The following is a 23731-nucleotide window of genomic DNA, read 5'->3' as shown; positions in this document are numbered from 1 at the left end:
GAGGGAGGCGCCAGTGTGCAGCACTAATTACAGTGGCGATGCTGCTGTGGTGACCACAGTACCGCAACACTATGGCAAGGTCTGTTTAAAAGAAGTTCCAAGAAACACAAGCAGTCAGATGATCAGACCCCTTTTTAAGTTTACCCTCCAAATGTATTGGATGGATAGTAAATGGACTGCATTTATAAAGTGCATACACACATACTACATTCACACCATTACCATGCCTCATGTCCAGTACTGGGCTACTGGCTTCATTATAGCTTAACAAGAGCAAGACCCATTGCATGTTGCAGTTGTAGGTGTTGCAGGTCTGAAGGTCAGTTCATTCAAATGCAAATGTATCCAATTTTTGCAGTATACAGGGGCACATGTACACTTTTGAAATATTGTTTGGGCATTTTAAGCCTTCTTTGAGAGAGAGAGACAGACAGTGGAGAGGTGGCAGGCGATGAGAGGAGAGATGTTGACATGTAACAAAGAGCCTCGACCATATTTGAACAGAAGATATTATGGTTCATGTTTAGGATGAACACACCTTAAACCTCCAGGCCACCAGCGCGCCTCAGCAACACTGTGTTCTAACTGTTCCAATTAAATCGCGTTCCCCTATACAGTGAAAGTTCTCTCATTACTGTCTTTGTAATCAGACAAGTTGTGATGGCACAACTGTGACAGATATGTTTCTGAGAAGTTGCAGTGCTGCCTTGTCATAAAGCGCTAACCATTTATGCCTTTGATTCCTATTGTTTTTTGCTGTTTACACTGGTTTTCTCCTCTGTGATTGTTGCTGCGTCTTACAGTTGTAATCCCAGAGTTTCTGTAATGATGCCAAAATGTTAGATGTCTGTGTTTTGTACAGACCTTATGCTTTTCAGCAACAAGGAAGTGCTCCGACTGTGCGGCTTTGTCTTTTGACTTCCTGTCTACGCCAGAAGTGGGAATGTGCTGCATTGTGTCCGCTGTTCATGACCTCAGTGTGCCTGCATTTTAGCAAATACCTGAGCAGTTTTATGATTTAATGTACAGTGTGATAGTGTGAAATGAGAGACCTCCTTCTAGATCAGTCTGATCAACTGTGTTTTCTGTCGCTGCGCTAATTAGATCAAGCAAACCAACAGGATGAACTGGCTATGTTACTTTTCTAGTAGTCGTCTTGAACACAGTGTGCTAATACATTATTTCAGCACCCAAAACATAGTACAGTGAAGACCCATCTGCTTAGTTACATTATTATGCAATATCTATTGTTTAACAAGCTGTTTACGATGCTATTATTTATGTTATAATACATAGTTGGTTGATAAGATGTCTTTTAATTCATGTCAAAAGATTCATGTTGCAAAGAACTAAATTATGATTTGAATCTGGCATTCATTGCCAACATAGGGTTTTTCTTACCCTTTACCCAAAATGCATTAGGGCTTGATAGCCTATTTTTAATCATTACAATTTAAACAACAGATCAGCCACAGAAATACTTCCTTACTACTTTACAGTGTTTTTTTTGTTGATAGCCAGAAGTTTTCTTTCCTCAACTTCGATTAATACCTTTTGCATTTGTATTGTGTTTACTTTATGTCAGACAGATTTTCATTGACTTGAGAAAAAAAACAGGCTTAAATTGAACTTGTGATTTTAGTTTTCAAGTTTAATTGGTTGCCATTCGGTCACAGTGTGTCAATTGCAAAAGATGCACAATGCATTGGGCGGCAGAGCAGAAGGCTAATCGCTCCATTATGCTGTGGGCAGCAGCACCTTGTTTGTGATGTAATGTCCATATGCCATTGGCCTCAGGTGTTTTCTTTCTTTCTTTCTCTTGTACATAAGCTCAGCATTTTTGTCTTAGTCAACATATAATGCTGCTGTTTAGGTCTGCACAGCAGCAGTGGTGGAAACTCCAAGCCGCAGCAACCTTGGGAGGTTCATGGGAAGTTAGTTTGCTGATGGTCGCTGGTTTCAGTTGGAGTGATGAGCACAGCAGTGACAGAAAAAAAAGGGAGAATCAACAATTCTCTGTTTTTACTTGCAGTCACACTCTGAGTCAGTAGATATTAAGAGAAGGGTCCCTGATACAACACTTACAGATGCTTCTATTTATTTACTCCATTTTCATATCACACAAAATAAGAGTCATTGAGAGTTACATTGCATGGTGTGAATTTCATCAACGTAATACTATCTAAAGCTGACCTATGTTTTGCCACCTTGTGGTGCTTTATACGATTATACTTAAATGAACTTCAGTAAGAATCAAAGTATGTTGTTGGTTACATAACATGATGAGTCTGTCAGCGTTTGTTTTGGGTTGGGCTGATTTTCACCTATAGCTTGGCCAGAGGGCAACATGCTGTGCAGAAGGTGTGTGACTGTTCATGTTGTGAGGCTGTGGTGAGGCCCACAGTCTCTGCAGAATGTCTGCTAGTCTGTTTTCAGCCTAAGCCTGTATGTTTTCCAGGCTGTATGGTTTACGTATCTCCAAAATCAGACAAATTAGAATGCTTTACTAACTGAAGTATCACTCAAAACAATGAAGATATGAACACCAAGTCCAATTCAATCGCCCTCTGTAGCTGACGCTCACCTAGCTTTATTCTGTAGGCAAACACATTTGTTTGCCTACAGAATAACAGAAAGTCATCGCTTATCTTGATCTTGCAGGAACTGTGAGTCGGTCATCCCCTAGCTGCCTCCACTCTTGAGTGCTGTGTGTAATGTGCACGCTCGTGCTTGGTATAAGTGCATGAAAGAAACCCTGTCTAGTAGGACCTGCCATGTCCATGAACCCTGGGTTGACAGTATGAACTTTAACAGTTCCCTTCTACACTACTTCTAGAGTAGTGCACAAATACTCAGTATATATTCAGTTGTGATTAACAACCTGTTGAGGCTGTAGACAGAGTTAACGCCTGGCTTCTACTATGTACATCTCGCAGTTTCTTTTTGTTTTGCCCAGTTGATATGATACAGTATATTCACAAGTGAATAAAGTGAATTGATATTTGCCCACATAATGTGTTGTTAGTGCAGCTTTAAACGGGTGACCTGCTTGTGGTGGACTGTTGGATAATCAGGGCCATAGAGCATATCCAGTGGTTGTATCCTCCAAACTCTGGGACAGGCCTTGTCAGCCTGTTAGGACGTTTTGAGTTTTGAAATGCAGACTTCAAAAGAAGCAGCCCTGTCTTTATCTGTGTGTTTTTAGTCCAGTTGTTGTTACTTGATAGGATGGAAAGAGAAGTGGAAAAGAAAAGGAGTCTGTGAGAGGAGGAGCAGGTAGTAAAATGAAGGGGAAAATAGATGGCCAGATAGAGACAGACACACAGAGGTCAGTGTAGACAGACTGAAGAAAATGTCCATAGAAGGAAGTTAAGAATAGCTCAAAAGACAGAGGAGTGGGATTAGAGAATCTGACATTTCTAAAGGCTTTACTGTCATAATCCCCATACAAACTCTAATTAAACCTATTTCCAGGACCAAAGGGAAACATGAAGAATGAGAAAAATTCTTAACACTGACAGATTGCGAAAGAGTGAAGGAAGAGAAGAAACGGATAAAAAGGTCAGAACGATGTGAAAGACCTGGATGGAGTGCTGATGGCGCTGGCTACCACCTGACTGGTATTAGAGGATCATGTAGTGGCATATTCTCACTCTTCATGCAGACCGACACGCACATGCATAGATCACATGTGTAGGTCTCCTTTGAGTTCCCACAGCTGTCCCCCTGTCCTGTGAGGCCAGCCTCAGTACCATTTCCAGCCTCTCACTCTGTCACAGTCTCCTGCAGTTAGTGATGTCCTGCATTCCCCACAATGCCCTTCAGCAGCTGTAGTTACTGTGGTACATACTGTGCACGTTGCTTCAGTGCCTTGAAAGGAGTCGGCCCATTGGCACAGCAGGGGTGCTGTTGCAGGAAGTCCAGCAAAACGACACAGGGCAGTCTGGCACAAAGGCTGAACCTGCCTCAACGTTAGCTGCGATGCCCGCTGTGTGGGCCAGTAAAATGCATGCAAGTGCACAGTCTTGGTAGATTACTTAATAGCGTGAAGGCTGTGTTTCTGCTGTGTCCCTTGCAGTCGTTTTGATGAAAGATAAAATAGTTGCCGCTTAGCTGTGATAGCTTGTTGGAGAATCCTGTCTGTGAGTATTACAAACCATTGTGCAGTCTTTTGGCATCTCATTAGCCTTTGAACTGATTAACCTGTTGCTCTAACAGGAATCCCTGCATCATAGTTTATTGTCTTGCTGGTTTAGTTGAGCTAAGAAAGGCATCCTCTGCATTTGACTTTTAGGAGCAGTGTGAAGCCACAGTGGCCAGAGGTCTGTGTCACAAGTGTTCCTAATAGCTGACATGCATGTGTTAGGTGTGGGGGAAGCTGGAGCACCCTGGAGGAGCCCCACACAGACGCTGGAAGAACATGCACAGTGCACACAGAAAGGAGCAAGACCTAAAGCAACATGTCTGACCACTGAAACAGCCACAAAAAAGAAAATCATTAATGAACCGTAGCTGAAAGGAATCAAAGATTCAATATTTCATCTATTTACAATAAGCACAGAAATATGTCTGCATTTCAGTGCCATTGGATTGCATTGAATGTGTACGCATCTGTCGAAAAGTGATTTATTTTTTTATTTTCATCAAAAAATTTAGTAAACACAGAATAAGATACAAAATAAGTCCACAGAAAATTAATCAGCAAATGTTGATGAAATGTTTTTAAGTCATTCAAGTAAAAATACCAAACATTTCATCCAGCTTCCCAAACACGAGGATATGCTTTTTTTCTCTTCTCCTACATGAATATCTTTGGCTTTGTTGATCAGACAGCAATTTCTGATATTTTATAGAATAATGGAAAATGTAATTGGAAGATTAATTGATGATCAAAATGATCATTTGCTTCCAAAACTCGGGACTCAAGAACTTACAGTATAATGGTTTTCTACTTGAATTTATCTGAAGATAGAATTTCTGGTTTTGGAGCATTTATCTGTAATAATTTGCATATTAATTGAGATCAAATGATTACTGCAAATTCTTAAACTCCCAAAAGGCACAGTCCGTCATCCAAATTGAAAAAAGCAGTAGCAAGCACCAAATCCATAACACAGGTATGAACTGTGCAGAGTCTGAAAGGCATTCTCATTTTCAGGTCTTTTAATACACAAACAGTCAACAGCACCTCAAATTAAGCTGTTCATCTTGGCATAAGCATGAGATTAAAACCAGTCTATACTCGTAGTAAAAATAACGAAGCGTTAAATCCCTACATAGTTTAAAGAACTGCTCAGTCAGATGGTAATACTGAGTGAAGCCGCTGGTTTAGAATTTAGTTTGCGTCATTTGTGCGTCACAAAGCGTGACATCACTGTCCTGCAACAAACATATCTCCAAAGCCCTCAGTTTTTAGGATTTAGGGGGCACTCGTTGCTTTTTGCTGTAGCACCCTTATAGGCTTGACATTTAAAAACACAGCTTCCTTCACATCTTCATTGCAACACCTTCACGAGGCACTTTGTATATAAGCTGTGTGAGCTGCCGGTGACACAAAAATAAGGAAAAACCTGGAGATCTGAGGTTTCTACAGGACACAAACGCAAACATAATCCAGTTATGACTCATATAATCCTACTGACAGTTTGGTGTCAAGATATAAAGTGTTTGTCTCCTCGTGGGTGGGGGTTAGGGAAAAGAGAGGGCCTGAGAGAGAGGGAGATGAATGCTTAAAAGAGATTAGGCAAAGGAGAAGGAGTGAGGCAGAAGAGTGGGCAGAGGGAGGCATGGTTGGGGGTAATAGTATAATGTGAATAAATGGACAAAGGGAGGAAACAAAAAGAGAAAGGACAGGAAAAGGCAAGACAAATGACAGGGAGTGAGGGAAACATTAGAGACCATTAAGTCAACAAAGAAGTATGGTATAGACACCTCACACACTGACATGGTCAGTCCCACAACTATTGTGGTCTAACAGTCTGCCCCAGGTGATGACCGCAAGTCATGTGTCTGGATCAAGGTAGAGGTTGCTGAGAGAGGAGAGAAAATGCCCTTGACTGAGGAACAAGACCAGCGAGAGGCCAAGACCAGTGTGTGTGTGTGTGTGTGTGTGTGTGTGTGTGTGTGTGTGTGTGTGTGTGTGTGTGTGTGTGTGTGTGTGTGTGTGTGTGTGTGTGTGTGTGTGTGTGTGTGTGTGTGTAGAAGGGGAAAAGGACAGAAGTAGGGTAATCTATAAGGATAAGCAGAGCTGCCCTCCTTCCTGTCGAGCTGCATGTGTTTTGTTTTGGAAACTTGCACCTGAGCACATGCTGAGCCAGCCGACTGCCTGCACACACATTGTGTGGGCCTCAGGAGAAGTGTGGGAAAGCATCAGGTTTTGCACTTGTCACCCAAACGTGTCTCTTTGTGTATTTGTGTGCGTGCTGGTCATGACATCGGATTGGCGAACAAAGCGCCCTCACTATGAATTCTGGTCATAGCAAGAGACCTTGTTCCATCCAAATGCATCCAGTCATTTTTCATTTCTTGTAGAAACAAAACAAGCTTTGATGCTTAAAGGTCACTAAGACTCCGACTGCAGGTAAATCCACAGAACTTGTCTCCAAAGATGTAGAGCTTTGCAACCACCCCAAATCCAAAAAAGTGGGGATGCTTGTAAAATGTAAATACAAACAGCAGCATTTGCAAACTAGCTGTTTTTATAGACGACAGGTTTACAAAGTGTTCCTGAGCCCGTGAAGTAACGTCCTTTATCCAATCATGTGTTCACAAAGTGTTGAACCTCGCTCCATCCTCGCTTGTGAATGACTGAGCCTTTCCAGGATGCTCCTTTCATACCCAATCATGATACTATCACCTGTTACCAATCAACCTTTTACCTGTGGAATGATCTAAACAGGTGTTTTTGGAGCGTTCCACAACTTTCCCAGTCTGTTGTTGCTCCTGTCCAACTTGTTTGAAACAAATTCAGAGTAAGCAGATATTTACAAAAATCAGAGAAGTTGATGAGGTCAGACATGAATTATATTGTCCTTGTAGTGTTTTTAATTGGATTAACAAATGATCACATTCTGTTTGAAGTTTTCCACAGCATCCCACCTTTTGATCACTATCAACAGTCTCTAGCTATGAGCTCTAGCTGGCCAGCCACGCTTCTTGCATTCTTCACTTGTATTGAATGTTTTAGAATAAGAGAAACATGACAAAAATTGTACCAATGTAGATGTATACCAAATTCTGGAATTAATAGTCGTCCACTGACCTTGTAGACTAAGTCAGCACTTTCTGCCCCAGTCCAGTTCAGTTGAGGACGTGAATAGAGTTATTGATACTATTTTTACTCACTCCAAACCCTCAAGCCTACATGCTTTTACTTTTGACTATTTTGAACTATAACAAATTGAAACCATGAACCGTTATATCTAAATACTTTTCTACATATAAAATACAACATAATAAGGTCATTTAAAAAGATATTACAGTGGTGGCGTATGTCTCTGTCTCAATGTTAATAATGACACTGCTTACAATGAAAATGTTAACTAATGTCATAACCTCTAATACTACTGCTGCATGTTTGTCTGCTTACTTAAGCTAATTGCTAACTAGCTGTGTGAATGTGACAGCTAGAGTTGAGTGCATCCACAGAGCATGCTAACCGTACAGCAGCCAAGAGTCTGTTTTTGTCCTTTGGCCAACTGATGTAATTAACAGTAATTAGCTACGGCTGAGTAAACTTGCCGGTGACTCTCATGTAGTGGGATCAACAGTGGCATAAAACGTTCATCTTTCAAATTACAGCTTTTTAACACATTGTCAACAATCTAAGTTATATCAAACCCCAATATTGATATCAACTTAAAGGCTACTGGTTCAGTCTGTGTGTGACTTGAGTCTGCGTCTGTCTGTTTTAGTGACATTAAAAGCAGTGATGTTCACATGGAAACAATAGAGTATTAATAGTTTGGTTTATACAATGATTGCCCGTTTATGTAATTCCCTGTCTGACTGGTTATCTGTTTCCCACACAGCATGTTGGGAAGCGTGGAGCGAGCATGGGTCCCTTGTGGCGAAGTGGTATTAGAGAGAAACATGAGTCCTGACCTGGGATTTAGCTTCTGCGCTACACATGCGTATATTTGCATTGGTGTGAAAAGAAGCTGTTTTTCTTGGTGGTGAAGGAAAATCCAACGAGGGCCGAGGAGCTGATGGGAATGTTAACTAAAATAAATGAGGTCCTGAGCGGTAGACTGGACATATTTAAGAACTCCTCTCTATCTCCTCCAGCTGCTGAGTGCTGAATCTCTCAGGTTACAACGGCAAACGCTTTAGTATTGATCCTGAATTCTTTCCTCAGGTTATAGCTCTGCTTTTATAGCCAGTCAGTGAAAACACAATGATTTGTTGTCATCACACAGCCTTGTGTGTATTATATATGTGTATGTGCAGGTTTCTCTTTGTGTCTGGCTAAAAAGAAGTTTCTGCAGTGTTTGTATGTCAGAAGAGTATCTGAACAACGCTAACACTGTCCTTTATTTATAACTTATAACTTTTGAGGATGTAGGGAATTATACTAACACTAATTGTAACTCTAAATGTAGAATAGCGGGCTCACTTGAGGATGGGAGTCATCTTACTGCCTGCGTATTGATTTCTTTCTACGTCTTTGCTGTGTCTTTGCTCTGTGTTTCGCTGTTAGCGTTGTTGTTGTTTACATCATTGTAGTGGCTGCACTGGTGACACAGAGCATAGGCTGGCTGTGTGGGCTATAGCATGACCTTGACTTGCTCTGCTGTTTACTGCAGAAGCCTGCTCCGCTGCTCTTTGCCTGGTTTGCAGGCAGGCTGGCACACAGTGAGGCCATTGTGGTCTTGTGCTCTGGTGGCATTCTGAAACACTGACTGACTGACCGCTCTACTATCTAACTCTTGAGCGAGAGCGGATGAAAGAGGGCGACTGTCCTGCAAGGACTAACTGAGACTGAATGACTGTTGTCTGCTCGCCCTCTCCACAGCAGAGACGAGCTGCAGCATACACTGCAGATTTACTAACACAGAGCATGAAGGAGACTGACCGGGTGCTTCATCAGCACTTCATTATTAAAGGATGGAGGTGGAGCAAGAAAGGCAAAATGATACAAATGCATCAGTGCATCAACACGTAGGCAACATTGTTGTCAGAAAAACTGGCAACTAGAATAAAACTTGCAGTTCTGGGTCATTGTGTTTGCTCTGACCGTCATGTAAAGGTCAGCTTGTTATGAAGTATGCATTTGTATTAGAAAATTAGGTGCAGTTTGCTAAGTACAGTCATCCAACTATAGCTCCAATAAGGCAGGTGACCTTTGCATCTCAGACTACCTCCACACTGAGGCAGGAAAATGTGAAAATGCTGCTGGCATGTGAGAGTGGTGTTTGTTTTTGAGAAATTCTCTGCCCTCGTGCCAGAGCATGATAAAAAATGCAGCTAAATCTTTTCCTCTTTCCATTTTTAGGGAGGCAGATGGCAAAATTGTGTGTCACAGCCATCATCTGACACGGAACTGGACAAACACAGTGCCTCCAGATAGTGATGAGCGGAACCTTTTCTGTTGTGTTTGTGTGTGCATCGCATCATATAGGACTGGGCGATATGAAAAAGTAATGGAAATGCAGATGTAGTTTCACGTGCAGTATCAATATATATTGTGATATTTTAGATTTGTTTGAAAATCAATTGAAAAGTTTGGATAGAATAACCAGACAGAAAGTCTGTTTTCAGCCAGCAAGGTCAGAACTTGGCAAATCAAGCTTCTTCTTGACACTGAAGCAAACATCATTAAAGCTCGGTATCTCCATGACGCAGGCCTGCTTAGTGATTTGCAACAGTCCAATAAAACCTGAGGTTTTAAAGGCGGGGCTGCAGTGGTATTAACAGTATGGCAAATATCTCTGATATGGCCTCGTGGTTCATCAGTCATGTCACCGAAGCATCAAACATCTAAGCGATTATGTTCTGGATACGTTTAACAGATGTTTCATTTTCTAAGCCTTCATTTTTCTTATTTCCAGCCGTGAATTTCACACCTTCAGACCTGGCTTTTTCATAATGGTTGGCGACCAGTTCAGCTTTTTGGATGGGAGGGTGCTGTACTGTTTAAATAGCAGTTTGTTTGGCTGGTTAACCCAGATTCAGACTCCGCGTCCACCGTCCTCCACCCTGTTTAACTGTCCATGAACGAGACGCTTCCCATTTCTTCCTTTCATGTTTGCCCTTGTGGTGGTGTCCCAGTGCGAGCCTTTACTCTTAGAAGTGACTCTTCAGCCTTGTGTAGGGTTGGGATCATTCCAACAGCCCTCGGGTTGGGATGGTTGGTTGAATTGTGGACTTGAGTGTTCGGTTCAAATTAAACACTGTAACTGTGTACGTGTTAAATATAAACAGAGTATTTGATTTATTGTGTCCAAGCACAGGAATTGTGATTTGAACGTTTCATTCTTTAATTCATCATCACTTTCAGGACTGTGTTTGCCTCACACTAAAATTGCTGCCACTGCTGTAGCAACCTTTCCTGTTATTACTTCAGCTAATCCAGAGTATGTTCATTGTTATGACAAAACATTTATTCAGGTGGCTCTATAAGGGTATATAGATGTATGGGGGCATTTGACATTGTGTAACAGGCCTCACACTAATGGTCCATAACTCGCCTTTTTAACCTCGCAGAGATGTTTTTAGAAGATTGAATATTTCATGTGCTTTATTTCATAATTCCTCTCTCGTGTCTGCAGGCTTTCAAAGAGATGCTATATGCTGCTCAGGACCAGGCCCCATCTATTGAAGGTATTCCACACACACACACACACACACACACACACACAGTAACATTTGCTCCATTATTAGGTGGCTGATGGCCTCTGAGCACATAATATAAGGAGCTGCTGTTGTGGTTGGAAACAGGAAGTTGCAATGGGCAAGCAAATAAGCAGATGTGTGTCCTTTTAATGTTCTTTCTTAAAGGGCCATACCAGTGATTTTGCACAGTCAGCTCAGTAATTCCTTTGTGCTCTCAACTTTCATTACTGACTATCATGTCTCAACTCTTAAAAGTGGCACTGTAATTTTTAAATGCAATTTTCCTGCCTACCAGGAGCTTTAGTGCGCTTTCAAAATGAACTTGCAGAGCCATGAAACTTGCTCAACATGGGTTATTCATCGTAATGAAACACATGTCCACACTTGTTTTGGTTAAACTTGTTTAATTTCATAGTTTTGACAGTATTAGAATCGTGGAGTGATCTGCTATTCGGCTGCCACAGTTGTGTGGTGACTCAACAGGGAATACAAATAATGATCAGACATGAAAGTCCTCAGTATTTTGATGATTGTTTTGATGAGTATGTGAATTCTATGGTGGCCTTACTTGCACATTTAAATTTGAATCTTAAAATGACTCAGCAATCTATTACAAAAGCTGAAATAGGGCTGCATTGCTTCAGACTGGCATGTTGAGTCTGTTCACCACCTGACAGACAATGATAAATGCAGTAATTTCAGAATGCTGTTTTATGGGATGTTTTTCTTGGAATGTTTGTATTGTAAGAAGCAGCAGTGCAGCTGCCTTTAGTTTGTCTCTGCAGACATCCCCCTTGTGAAGTGGATACCTTAGCAACACTTATCAGTGTATTCATTTTGACTCAAATTATTACACCAAATTTGCAAACACATATTAAACTTGACATCACCATAAAGGTCTGCTGCAGAAAGTGGACAATGGACCTGGCAGAGAAAATGTCTCTCCTTTTGTCAAGATTGGCATGTGCAGTTCTTTACCTCAAGCGCCTCAATTACTTTTTATGCCGGCTACCTCATCCTACGTTATTGCTTAATTATGTGTCTTTGTAAAAATACAGAAACAACAGTCACAGTATGACCAAAATCTAAGGCATCAAAGAGTCTTAAAATGTCTTCAAACCAGTTATCAGAGGCCTTATTTTTCATCATGTAATGACAGGCCTCTTTGTGCCCCTGCACTGCGCCCTCTTAGAGCAACACAAAACAGCGTAACTAGCACAAAATGTCTTTTCCTGGTATCTGCTCTTTCATCTTAGTTTGACAAAATTGAGTTTCACCACTGTAAAGGGCTTATTTTCAGTCAGACATACAGTATGATGTAACAGAACATAAATGTCAGAACAAATCACAAAACAACATCATGTTTTTGCTAAAGCATCAAAACAGACACAAGCCAACCTAGCAAACATGCCAAGCCCCACGTCGCACTGTAATTGGCTTCACTTGTTGATATGATGGCAGGTGTTGTGCTGTGTCTGTTAGTTTTAGTTTTCAAGACGGGGTCATCATCAGAGCACCTCCCCTCCCCCAGAGAGAGAGCTGTTTTCCAGCTGAACTGGTCAGCAGCTATCACATCAGATCTGTCTGTTTAAGTTTCTTTATGTTTCTGGTTGTTTTCAGTGTCTGGGTCTGTTCTGAACGTTCATACAGTTAGCACAGCTGCGTAAGTAATCGCGATCAGTGTGATGCAGCATGGGGTGAGCAGTTCTGTATGTGACCAACACAGCATTGTCAGAGGTGTTGGTTACCTCGATGACATGTTGAAGGTCTGAGTTCACCTAAACTCAAGTCGGCACGTGTCTCCTGCTGCTCTTCATCTAACCCATTCACTCTGACTGCATCTTGTGGAATCTATTCACAGTTGTATGGTCAAGGTTTGAGTAACGTTTTTAACAGGTTTAAAGCCTCTAGTTGAAGAATTTGAATGTTTTTCACTTTGGCGGCCACCACTAGTCGTATCAGAGAAGACACTGTGGCAGACCATGATGGACGCCCTATGACCAGTTGGTTCAAGGTTCCCTGGTCTTGTATTAATGGTACTTTATGTCTTAAGTCGTTAATTGAATGACCAATGCTGGTAGATTTTAGTGGTGGCACTTCTCAACGTTCAAATTCATAATGTAAAGGAGATTTCTCCATTCTAAGTGAGCTGTTATTTGTTCTGTAAGTGTTGATTGAAGTGTGGTGGAGGTCCTGGGTTCTGAGGAAGGGGTTGTATTTAACCCATGACACTCAGAAACATACACAGTATCACTTAAGTCTCCTGATCTGCCAGGATTATGTAATCTCTACTTTTTCTTTCCACTGAGCGACTATCACGTAACTGGGGATCGTAAATTGTACTGACTAACTATCTTACAGGCTAGCCACTGTGTGATTAGGTATCATTTTTCTCAAATGATAATCATATTGTTTACATAAACAGCATTCAACATAATATTTATTAAGCTGTATTCATAGTGTCCCGATGACGTTTTATTGTATTCTTGCAATCTGCACACACATTGCTGTCATTAAATTATACATCACAGAGAAGACTTCACAGTAAATTACAATCATTTATTGCTCAAACCTGTGTTTTGTAACAAGGTAACCTGTTCTTTCTCGGCTTAGGATGCTAATAGCATGCTGAAGCAGAATCCTAAAAAATGCTGTAAAAAGTTCAATGGAGGTTGCATTTGATGGTGGAAGTAAACTCCACGAGACTTGCTGGTCAGAAAGTGTGCAGGTGCTGGAAAGCTCATTTCCAACAGTAGGACGGTGGTGAGATGCATCACCCGGACATCTGACATTCCTGACAGCTCTCTTCGGTCATTCTTTAGCAAACGGCTGTCGTCATAGGTGTGAAGTAGGGAACACTACTCAAAGTGCTGCTCAAATTCAAGAGACTCTGTATGATTTAATTTTCATGTTTTTAGCCATGCTAGCTATTCGATGGATTGTCATTAAATGTAAGCACAGACTTTAATGGTCCCCAAAGGGTGATTCCCTTACCTTTCCTCTAGCGCCATTGTGCAATTGACATTTGTGGTTTTGTTTAAAATAGCTCAACAACTGTGAAGCTGTTTGCCATTGATTTGGTGAAGACATCAATGCCCCCCTTAATTCAGAATGAATATCCCCTGGCTTTGGTTTATGACTAAATAAATTACTAACTAAACTAATGGCATTCTCATCCACCTCAGCTGTGTTTAGTATTTATTGCTGATTAGTAAATGGTAGCATGTTAGCACACTTAACTAAGATGATGAACATGGTAAACATTATACCAGCTAAACATCAGCATGTTAGCATTGTCAGTGCAACCATGTTGCTGTGCTAACATTAGCATTTAGCTCAAAGTACCACTGTGCCTCGGTATCCCCTTGGTGTGGGTTCTTGACTGACTCATTTGCAGCCTGGTCTGTGTGTTCAACACTAGCCCTATATATGGTTCTGTGTTGTACTGCATGCAGACGTCTACAGTCACATGTTGTCACCTACTGTGATGTGTGATTCACAGGTTGTTCCATCCTCATCATCTGACTAATGAATAAATCCACCCGACTGTTTGCGCTCACACTGACTGTCATTGTGTTTCATTTCTTTCCCCCTCAGTTTATTTTAAGACTTTTGACTCAGAGGTATAGCTGACAACAATTACATCTCAAAATGATGAAAAATGATTAATGGTATGTACAGTAGTCTGTAAGTGTCACTCTGTTTAAGAAATTCAGTTTTCTTTAACAGACAGATTGACTTGTATTGGTGTAACTTCTTCAGTGAATGTCCAGCTGTATGGCTTCATCCCAATATTCTGAATGTGACTGATAGACGCTTCCTGCTTAAACCATCTCATAACAAAGTCTGATGAAAACCTTTTTAGCCACTGGCACAAGCACATCTTTATCTCATTTTTTGGCAAACAGTTTACAAAATCTCAAACTTACATCAGCTCTCCCATCTTAAATAGGATAAATGTGCCTAAACAAACAGACTGATTTGGGAGACAAAAGAATTAGAGATGAGACGACAGAGTTTAGAGATATTAGGTATTATAGCTTCACATGTTCCGTCAGTTTCCACCTTGTACCATGGCCTCCCTAATGATCTGTCTGTCTTTTTCCTTGGCTTGCTGTCTCTCCATGCCTGTCTATCTTCTCCATGTGACTGACTATATCAGCTGCTCTGTTCGACAGAATTATGTAACTTCGTTTTTTTGCAGCAGTATCAGCCAGTGCTTGCAAAACAATGGAACACAGACTGACCACAAAATCCATTGAAATTTCCTACAGTTGTAGTGAGTCCACTTTACAGGAGGTGAGGGAGAACATTTTTCGACACAGGTTGAGGGAATCATCATTTAATATCAACAGTGTTTTGACATCCACTGCACTTACTCTTACTCTCATTTACTGGGTTGTGGAGTAGTAATATGTATCACTGACTGTATACAGTTTGGCAAGAACCTGTCAGAAAATGTACAAGTATGTAACATAACATGTAAAGTATAAACAGGATTTTTAGCAGCCTGTCCTGTTAGACCACTGTTAAACTGAGTTTAATGATCAGACCACAGACACCAAAATGGTTCATCAGTGTCCCTGCAGATGAGTTGCTCCGCTAGCACTTCACCTTGCACTATGATGATGTGTTAAATAGGATCATAGGAAGTCCATTTGTTTTTCCCTTTGGATTTTACTAAAAGATGTTTGTTTGTGAAGGTACAGAAATGGGATGTTCCTCATGACTAATTTCCCTGATGTCTAAATAGAAATTTAAACTTTCAACTTCAAATCTTCTAAAAGTAAAAAAACATTCACAAAACAGTCAAAATTGAGCAGAATTTATAAGGTTGTCTGAAAAAATATTGCATATAAGAACCATTTGAAACTGTTAATCACAGTCTTCAGGTGAAAGCACTTTGTGCTGTGTGTTATGAACATTGCAGATGATCCTGTAATTTAAATGTGTACATTTATAAAATAGAGCAGTTGAAACTGCTTGTAGTTGTCACGTCTGTCAGGGTGTTTTGATTAGATGATTATTATAACCATTTTTTTCTTTTTCTTCATATTCTGTACACAGTCTGTTGTACCACTCTCCAGTCCAGTCGCTGATGGTAAATGGTCATGAAAGAATTTGGCTGAGCTCGATATAAAAAGCTCCACAGCTCTGAACACAACAAGTGAACCTCCTCAAAAAACATTTACCTGCTATCTAATTAGCCCTTTATCTTACAACAGCTAGAAACCACCAAACACCAGAGCCATCATGAAAGTGGACATGAAGCAAAATGCTCCTTTTAGCGCTCTGGAGCTAACTGTGCTAAAGCCTATGTTGTTAGCTGCTACCCCAACATCTAAAAGACGACTAATCGTGTATATCATAGTACAGACGAACGCGTACGTGAAGCTGTGATAGTGTGAATTTAAAGTTAAGTCAGTGACAAAAATAGCGGGTGAGCCTTGCCTTTGTGTTACCTTGTAATGAGTGTGAATGTGAGGCTGCTCTCATAGATCAGAGCCTATAAGCAGAGGGTTCAACGTTACTGTTGACCACTCTGTATTAGGATGATAACGTCACCTCAATCAATATCACCATTATTGGCCAGGTTTAGCCCAGTAACCATTAATAAATGATATCTTATTAATTAAATACACCTGTGCACAAGAGCCTTTGTGAATACCTTTATGGCTCTTTTCATTGACTTTTTTCCATCAGCAGAATGTTTCGGGGGAATGAAAAAGCTCTCGTGTCAGACTGCTGCGTCAGAAATGAGCCGCTCCAGCCTTCAGCCTGTGGTCAGGGAGCTCAGGGGAGACTCCAGGGCTAAGTTGTTGCTAACTTCAGGCTAACCTCCACATCATTATGTTCAGCTGCCGCTAAACACTACTCGGGAACTCTGCCTGGCTCTCGAGGAGCCGTGGAATTTATTTTCTGACAAACTCATGGCTCATACTGAACATTCACCGTTACATTCACAGTTTGCCGCGAAGCTGACGTCCAGCTCACCTGCCAGCTCTCCTGCACGCTCGCCACACACACCACATTGAAGGCTCCCATAGAGGCTGCCATTTACACCACTGCAGTTAGCTTACTTTTGACCTGTATTGTGTTGACTTAAGACAAAAAGCTTACATGACTGACCTGACCTCTTTTTTTTCTGTACCAGCTTTTTCTCATCCGCATTTTCCAGCATTTGATCGGACACGCAGGGTGAATTACATCACTTAAAACTGCTGGTGCAGCAGTGCTCACTCAACTTATGAAATTAACTCACACAGAAAACTCTAACTGCATGTTTGACCTGTATAGTTTGATTCTTTGTTGTGCTAAAGGGCTAGCCAGTAGCCTGGGTGAAAGCATTCATTTATCCAACATATTGATATGACTGGAATAAAGTTGGTTAGGCAGTCATAATGTCTGTTCTGCTTGGTTTTCAATTGACTTCTCAAGACTACTGTATGTTGTTTTTAATTTAGCTTTTGGTTTTAGTGGGATTGTTGTAGTTTCATAGAATAAAAATCCATGCTTATAATGACCGTCAAAAGTTTAAATGCATTTGTTTGCAGGTTAGGAATATCATTTAAAGGGTTTGCTTACGCAAATTACAAAAAACAGATTTTCTCATTTACCTCTGACTGTGTTTAGCTGCACAGACTTTATTCCACTCCAACACAATGGAAGTGAATGTTTGTGTTGTTCAAAGCATTGAAAAAAATGAATCAAAAAATGCAGCTGCAGCTACTTTGAATGCTCGGAGCACAAACTAAATTGCGTCCTTTATATTGAGGTGGATGCAGAAATCTTAGAGAATGACAACTCAAAACTGAGCTTAGTCTGATCTTTAAATGACATGTAATGCGGTGCCCTCCCTCTAACTACTGTTGGAGAGCCTTTGAGCAAAACACAGTGCACTGATGGCTGTCGGCACACCTCTGCACTGGGCTTCCATGTGTGAATGTGTGAGACTGTGTGAGAGTAAGCATGGTGTTGCTGAAAAATAGAGCTGGAAAAAAACATCAATTGTCAAATGGAAAGTATAGCCCTTTACACAGAGACAGACATGTCATAATGATAATAATGATAATAATCATGATGACATGAGCCGAGACACAGAGAGAAAAGAGCAGAATAAGGCCAAAAAGGGATAAGGAGATTACTGTAGTCTGACTGTGGTGGCTGTTTGTGTGTTTGTGCACTGGTGAGAGAGGTGGAGAAAGGGAGGGAGGGAGTGGTTGGGACACTCCAATTTAGTTAATTTGGTGTCTTGTCTAAAAGCAGCCAGTCTGAAACACAGTGAATCACTGAGTCTGCAGAGTCTGACTCAAAACCACCTGCCCGGTCTGTTGTTTGGTTGTTGTTGACGTGACAGCGGGTGCAAGTTGGTGGTTGGACACACAGGTTCTCTATGTCCACTATTCAATTAAAGTTTACCAGAATCTGTCCCAGCGTGAGGTCTTAAATGGGCTAGTTGACATAAAAAATGGCGGAAATTACAGGACTCGGTTCTGGTAAAACTATAAAAAAGCATTTGACTCAATGGGAGGAACAGGAATTAAACTGTTTAGCGTGGTATTTCGGAAACAAGTAAATATAACACCGATATCAACATTATTCTCCAAAACACTAACTGAAGCTGTACAAACCAGATGCTGTCACGTCACTTGTTGCAGACATTTTTGAAAACTTGGTCCTGTGCAACTTTCAAAAGTATCGATTCTGGTAGTAGTTTGTCTTCTTTGTCTTATCAACTTACAGATTTTAGATTTTTTCGACCGCCAGACAGCAGCAGGTTGTAGTGAGTGAAAGCATGTGACTGTGCTGCTGTCTGTCCTTCAGGGTCCAGAACAGGACCATGACTGTGCTGCTCCCTCTTTTCCTTAGTAGCGTGATCATAATTGCTTGGTGTTAAATACATCTAAAAGTAAAGAAGTATTTTTTTGATTTTAGACATATCAGAGATAACATTAGAGACCATAATGAGTGAAGACGGCATTAATATTCTCAGCCCTTTTGTTTCATTTGGCATCAAACCACAGTGAGATGCATCCACCAACAGCCCATTTGGAGCTTTGACAGCCAAACGACAGCCTGCAGCAAAGTTGTGACAATGTCAGAAATTTAGGACCAAATTATCACAATGTGACGGCTGCTTCGACGCTCGTCTACAGACCAACCAGTGATGGAGGCAAATGAAAAAGATGTCGGTCAAAGCTTGTTTATTGCTTTGATGCATTTTCAAAATGCGAACGATGCTGATGGATGATGACGAGCTCCCTTTGGTGGTAGTAACTTGAAAACACAAACAGTAGTAGCTAATCATTAATTCATTCATAGTCATTTGACACCAATTCCTTCACCTCTTTTTAACAACTTTCTGGCACAGGGCCTAGCAGTGCTAACCAAATGCAAACAAACCAGTAATCCACCATTGCTGTTGTTGTTTCTGGCACAGGCTCATTACACAAAGCAACAATGGGTATATGCAAATTGAGGTGTTGATGTCGTCATTTTGCAAACGCTCTGGTTTACACATACACACTGACACACAAAAACTGGGATCTTGAAAAAACTTTAAAGGCGTTGAAATTTTGTTTGCATCTAAACATGTCTAATTTCAATGCTTTACATCACTGTTCTGCAAGGTAGAGCCATAGGAGCTCAGAGCTCACCGTAACTTAAGAAGATGATGTTGTATTTCATTTGAGTGAAGCTGAGATTGTGATCTGACAGTGTGTAGAATCTCAAAGGAAAAAGAAGAGCATTACAGCCAGCCAGCTGAAGTGGTGTGTACAGTAAACACGGAGATCGTTATCAAGCACGGCCGGCAAAAAGTGCTCCTTCCTCAAAAATTCAGTCCGTTTAGTTATTCATGTTCACATCGATTGGTTATTGAGTCTTATGACCTTTCCTTTCATCTTCTGATTCCACAGTCTGTGAAATCAGTGAAAGACAGAAACAGCCGGAATACTTCTGTTAAGACTTCATTAAATGTTACTGGAGTGAAACACTCACTCAGGTCACTGATGAGCTCGAGAGCTTCTTAGCCAGTCACGTCTGCTGCCTGTTTATGCAATTCTCAATAGTTTATTTGTATGCTTTTGTATAGAAATCTATACATTTATAAATGTATTACTGCCTTTCATTGCTTTAACTTTGCCAAACATTGACATGCATTAAGTGATTTTGCAAAGTGTTTTTTGTTCCTGTCAAAGTGGAAAATCTTCATAACGACTGTAACCATCTTTTGGGTTAGACTTTCTGAGTAAAAGCCAGAAAGAGGCATCACAACTGCTACTCTGTCAGGACTCACTACTACTGCTACTCTGCTGTTGGAAAAAGAAAAATATTTGACAAAATATGACTGAAAAAGATTCTAGAAACATCAAGAGGGGCTGAGTTGAGAGTGCCACTTTGTGTCAGCAGTCAGCACCGTATGTATGCAGCTGCAGTCGAGGGATTTTAATAGTGTTGGATAAAATTCCCTAAAAGCAGCATGTGAACTCTGTTTAACTTGTAATCTAAATAAATTACAAGTTAGAGTTGCACAGCCTTACAAAACTAAAAAATTCAAGTTGATGGAAAACAACAGAGAATCCAGCAGCTACTGAGGACTGCTGCTGTCTCACTGCTCCATCTGCTGGTCAGAGCAGGACAGCACAGGGCCAGCTGCACAAATTGGGATTTTACACTCACATACTCAGTCCTTCATCCACACTTGTCCTTGTTCTGCCTTTGCTGTCCTCTCTTCCCCTTCCGTGTCTGCCCTCCTGTTCACTTTCTGTCTACATCCAGATCCATTAAGGTGGTTTAATCAGTGCTTTGAGTCAAATGATTCACTCTGTTGTTGAAGGTTCACTAATCTAGTGTCATATCTTCTCGCAGTCACAGATGAGGATACAGTTAAGAGGTACTATGCCAAGTTTGAGGAGAAATTCTTCCAGACCTGTGAAAAAGAACTGGCCAAGATCAACACCTTCTACTCTGGTAATGACTCACACACACACACACACACACACACACACACACACACACACACACACACACACACGCGCGAACACACACTTACACAGTCACATTCGAGCTGGAAATCATTCATTCAGATACAGCTGTGACGGTGTGTTGTGCTGATTATCCTGTGGTTGCTTTCAATCTCGTCTTCATCTCTTTCCTTCTCTTCTCTCCAGAAAAGCTGGCTGAGGCTCAGCGACGATTCGCCACGCTGCAGAACGAGCTGCAGTCATCTTTGGACGCCCAGAGGGAGAGCTGGGCTAACGGGCGGGGCCTGAGGAGGAGGAAGACAGTATTCGCCCTGTCGCAGCAGGAGCGATGCAAGCACAGAAACATAAAGGACCTGCAGCTGGCCTTCTCCGAGTTCTACCTCAGCCTCATACTGCTGCAGAACTATCAGGTTATCAGTCACATTCACACACGCTCGTTTCATCTCAACAGGAGGCAAACAAAGACACATAGCATGGTTAAATATTCCAGTCTCCTCATGAAGACCTATTCACTCATTATACTATTTTATTAGTTAATTTGACATGGATAATGCCAATGATCAATGAGTTAGCCTAAAAGGCTCATTTTCATGTGTTGTCCTTGGCAATATCAGTTCATAATAAGGTTTAGAGAGATAATTTTAGGACAGAAAACAACAGATAATTATCTGTTTGTTGTAGCTGCTATAGATGATAATAATAATAATAACATACTAACTCATAACATTTTTATGTTCATAAAAATGTAGAAAAGACAATAAAGCATTTGACAAGACGTGCAGTGTGAAAGGTGTCAGTCGTAGTGACAAACCCACAAAATTTCTCAGCAGCTCTGCCGTTCCTGTCTGCTCTACTGAGCTTTTTGGATCATTTTAGCTCATACCTGCAATTTAACTGTTTTTCTTAACTGTTGGCTATCTTATTGCTCTATAACAGTCAAATACTCTGTTTCTAGCTTGTTTCCAGCCTCCTAAGTAACCAAAACAACAAATCAATGAAAACAGCCTTAAGTAGTGAGCAGAATAATCCTCAGTAGAATGTGGTTATGATTGCTTGCATAGAACAAGCCACTTTTCTCTCAGTGCAGAGACAGGTTATACTGCACAGTCGTTGTGCATTTTATCTGCTTTACTGAACACAGTAGTAGCACATGCTGAGCGGCTCATCCTATCCAGCTCATTTATAGCTTCACATCTCATCAGCTGCGTTTAATCAGCTGGTTTTGACAGGCCGGATTCCTCTTTCGTGAAACGCCCTTTCCCTTTCTTTCCCTCTCTGTCCCTGTAGAACCTGAACTTCACAGGTTTCAGGAAGATCCTGAAGAAGCATGACAAGATTTTGGAGACGTCGAGGGGGGCTGACTGGAGGGTGGCCCACGTTGAAGTGGCTCCGTTTTACACATGCAAGAAAATCACACAGCTCATCTCTGAGACCGAGGTGCACACACCGAAAGATATTCATGTCAATGTGCTCCCATTCACATGCTTCATTAGCATGGGTTGGACAGTGTCCACATGGTCAATGTTATAATTCAAAAGTAAAAGTAGCACTTATCAATATTATTATTTATTATCAGTTAGGAAGAGACCAGCCCTCAAAATTCTTTGTCTTTCAGGCGTTGGTAACAACCGAATTGGAAGGTGGTGACAGGCAGAGGGCCATGAAGAGGCTGAGGGTTCCTCCTCTGGGAGCTGCACAGGTCAGATACACACACACACACACACACACACACACACACACACACACACACAGTATTAACTCATAGATATTGTACAATGGCTGCTGTCGCTGGAACTGCTTCTGTGAACGATGAGAAAACCTAAAATTGCTGCTGACGTGCTTCTGTGGTCCTTTTATTGTACAAAAATCAAGCTTCCACCCACAGAAAGTTCCCTTTCCTAACCACAGCAACAAAGTGACTGACCAAATGCACCACTTATATTGTCAAGATTTATGACCGACCAGACATGAGTGCTCATTGTCCCAAAAGTTAAACAGAACATAAGTTTTGATTTCCTGGAGAAAGAAGAAAATTAAATATGATCATTGGGAAGTTTGCTGCCAGTTTGGTTTTAAACTTTAATCTTTAAAACTTTTACTTTTATCACCCCATAAAAACCATACTCCTTTCCTGCTCCCTCCTTTAACATCTGTCTGGCATTAGCATAAATTAGTTTTTAATTTCCCTGGCATGGGATCAATAAAGTTGTATACTTATTTGGTTGTGTACTGAACAACGAGCTGAGAGAACCATCTCAATGCTAAAAGATGAACAGTTTTTGCCTGTCAAATCATTTTTCATTCCACTGGCATATTGTTATCTTTATTACAGTGAGCAGGTTTTGTATATGGTTAAGTCCAGTGAAAATGTTGTCATTGTACCACATATTACTCCTTGACAACTGGGCTGTTGCAGCCTGACATGCCCTGCTCACTGTGCTGTCCTGCTCTGAGGGTCTGACTGTGTCTCTGCCTGCCTGCAGCCTGCTCCTGCTTGGACCACCTTTAGAGTCGGCCTGTACTGCGGAGTGTTCCTCGTCTTAATAGTCACTGTGGTCATTACAGGTAACACACACACAGTCACACACGAGAGGTGCAACATAAACTATGCATCTAAGAATAGTTAGTGAGATTTCTAGGTTTGAAACTTTTAATCATCTAGTGACTCAGTTTTTACTTCCTGGAACATGACAGGCCAGTGTGTCCAGGCCAGAAATATACTGTCAGTATTTTTGTTAGCGTCAGTCACAGCAGAACACACTGCACTCTAGTTTCAGGAAGATAAAACTGAACCACTGCTTCAAGACTTTTTCCAATGCCATTACCTATATATATATATGTGTCTAGCATGGTGAATATTGTCAAATTGCTTAAGTAGATTGAAGTAAAAGGCTCTTGGACTTTTTTACTCT

General features: G+C 41.1%; 1 protein-coding gene across 1 annotated transcript in view; it reads left to right on the top strand.

Moving 5' to 3' along the window:
• Positions 1-23731, top strand: part of LOC121614566 (xenotropic and polytropic retrovirus receptor 1 homolog) — a 41644-nt gene that overhangs the window by 5042 nt on the left and 12871 nt on the right. Inside the window, exons 2-7 of the mRNA XM_041948503.1 lie at positions 10770-10821; positions 20704-20805; positions 21006-21229; positions 22107-22256; positions 22435-22518; positions 23303-23384. Of these exons, the coding sequence (XP_041804437.1) occupies positions 10770-10821; positions 20704-20805; positions 21006-21229; positions 22107-22256; positions 22435-22518; positions 23303-23384 (694 nt within the window). The remainder of the gene's footprint in view (positions 1-10769; positions 10822-20703; positions 20806-21005; positions 21230-22106; positions 22257-22434; positions 22519-23302; positions 23385-23731) is intronic.

Source organism: Chelmon rostratus, chromosome 12 (genome assembly GCF_017976325.1).
Source record: "Chelmon rostratus isolate fCheRos1 chromosome 12, fCheRos1.pri, whole genome shotgun sequence".
In the NCBI taxonomy this organism is placed as follows: Eukaryota; Metazoa; Chordata; class Actinopteri; order Chaetodontiformes; family Chaetodontidae; genus Chelmon; species Chelmon rostratus.
This window is presented reverse-complemented; position numbering and strand designations above follow the sequence as displayed.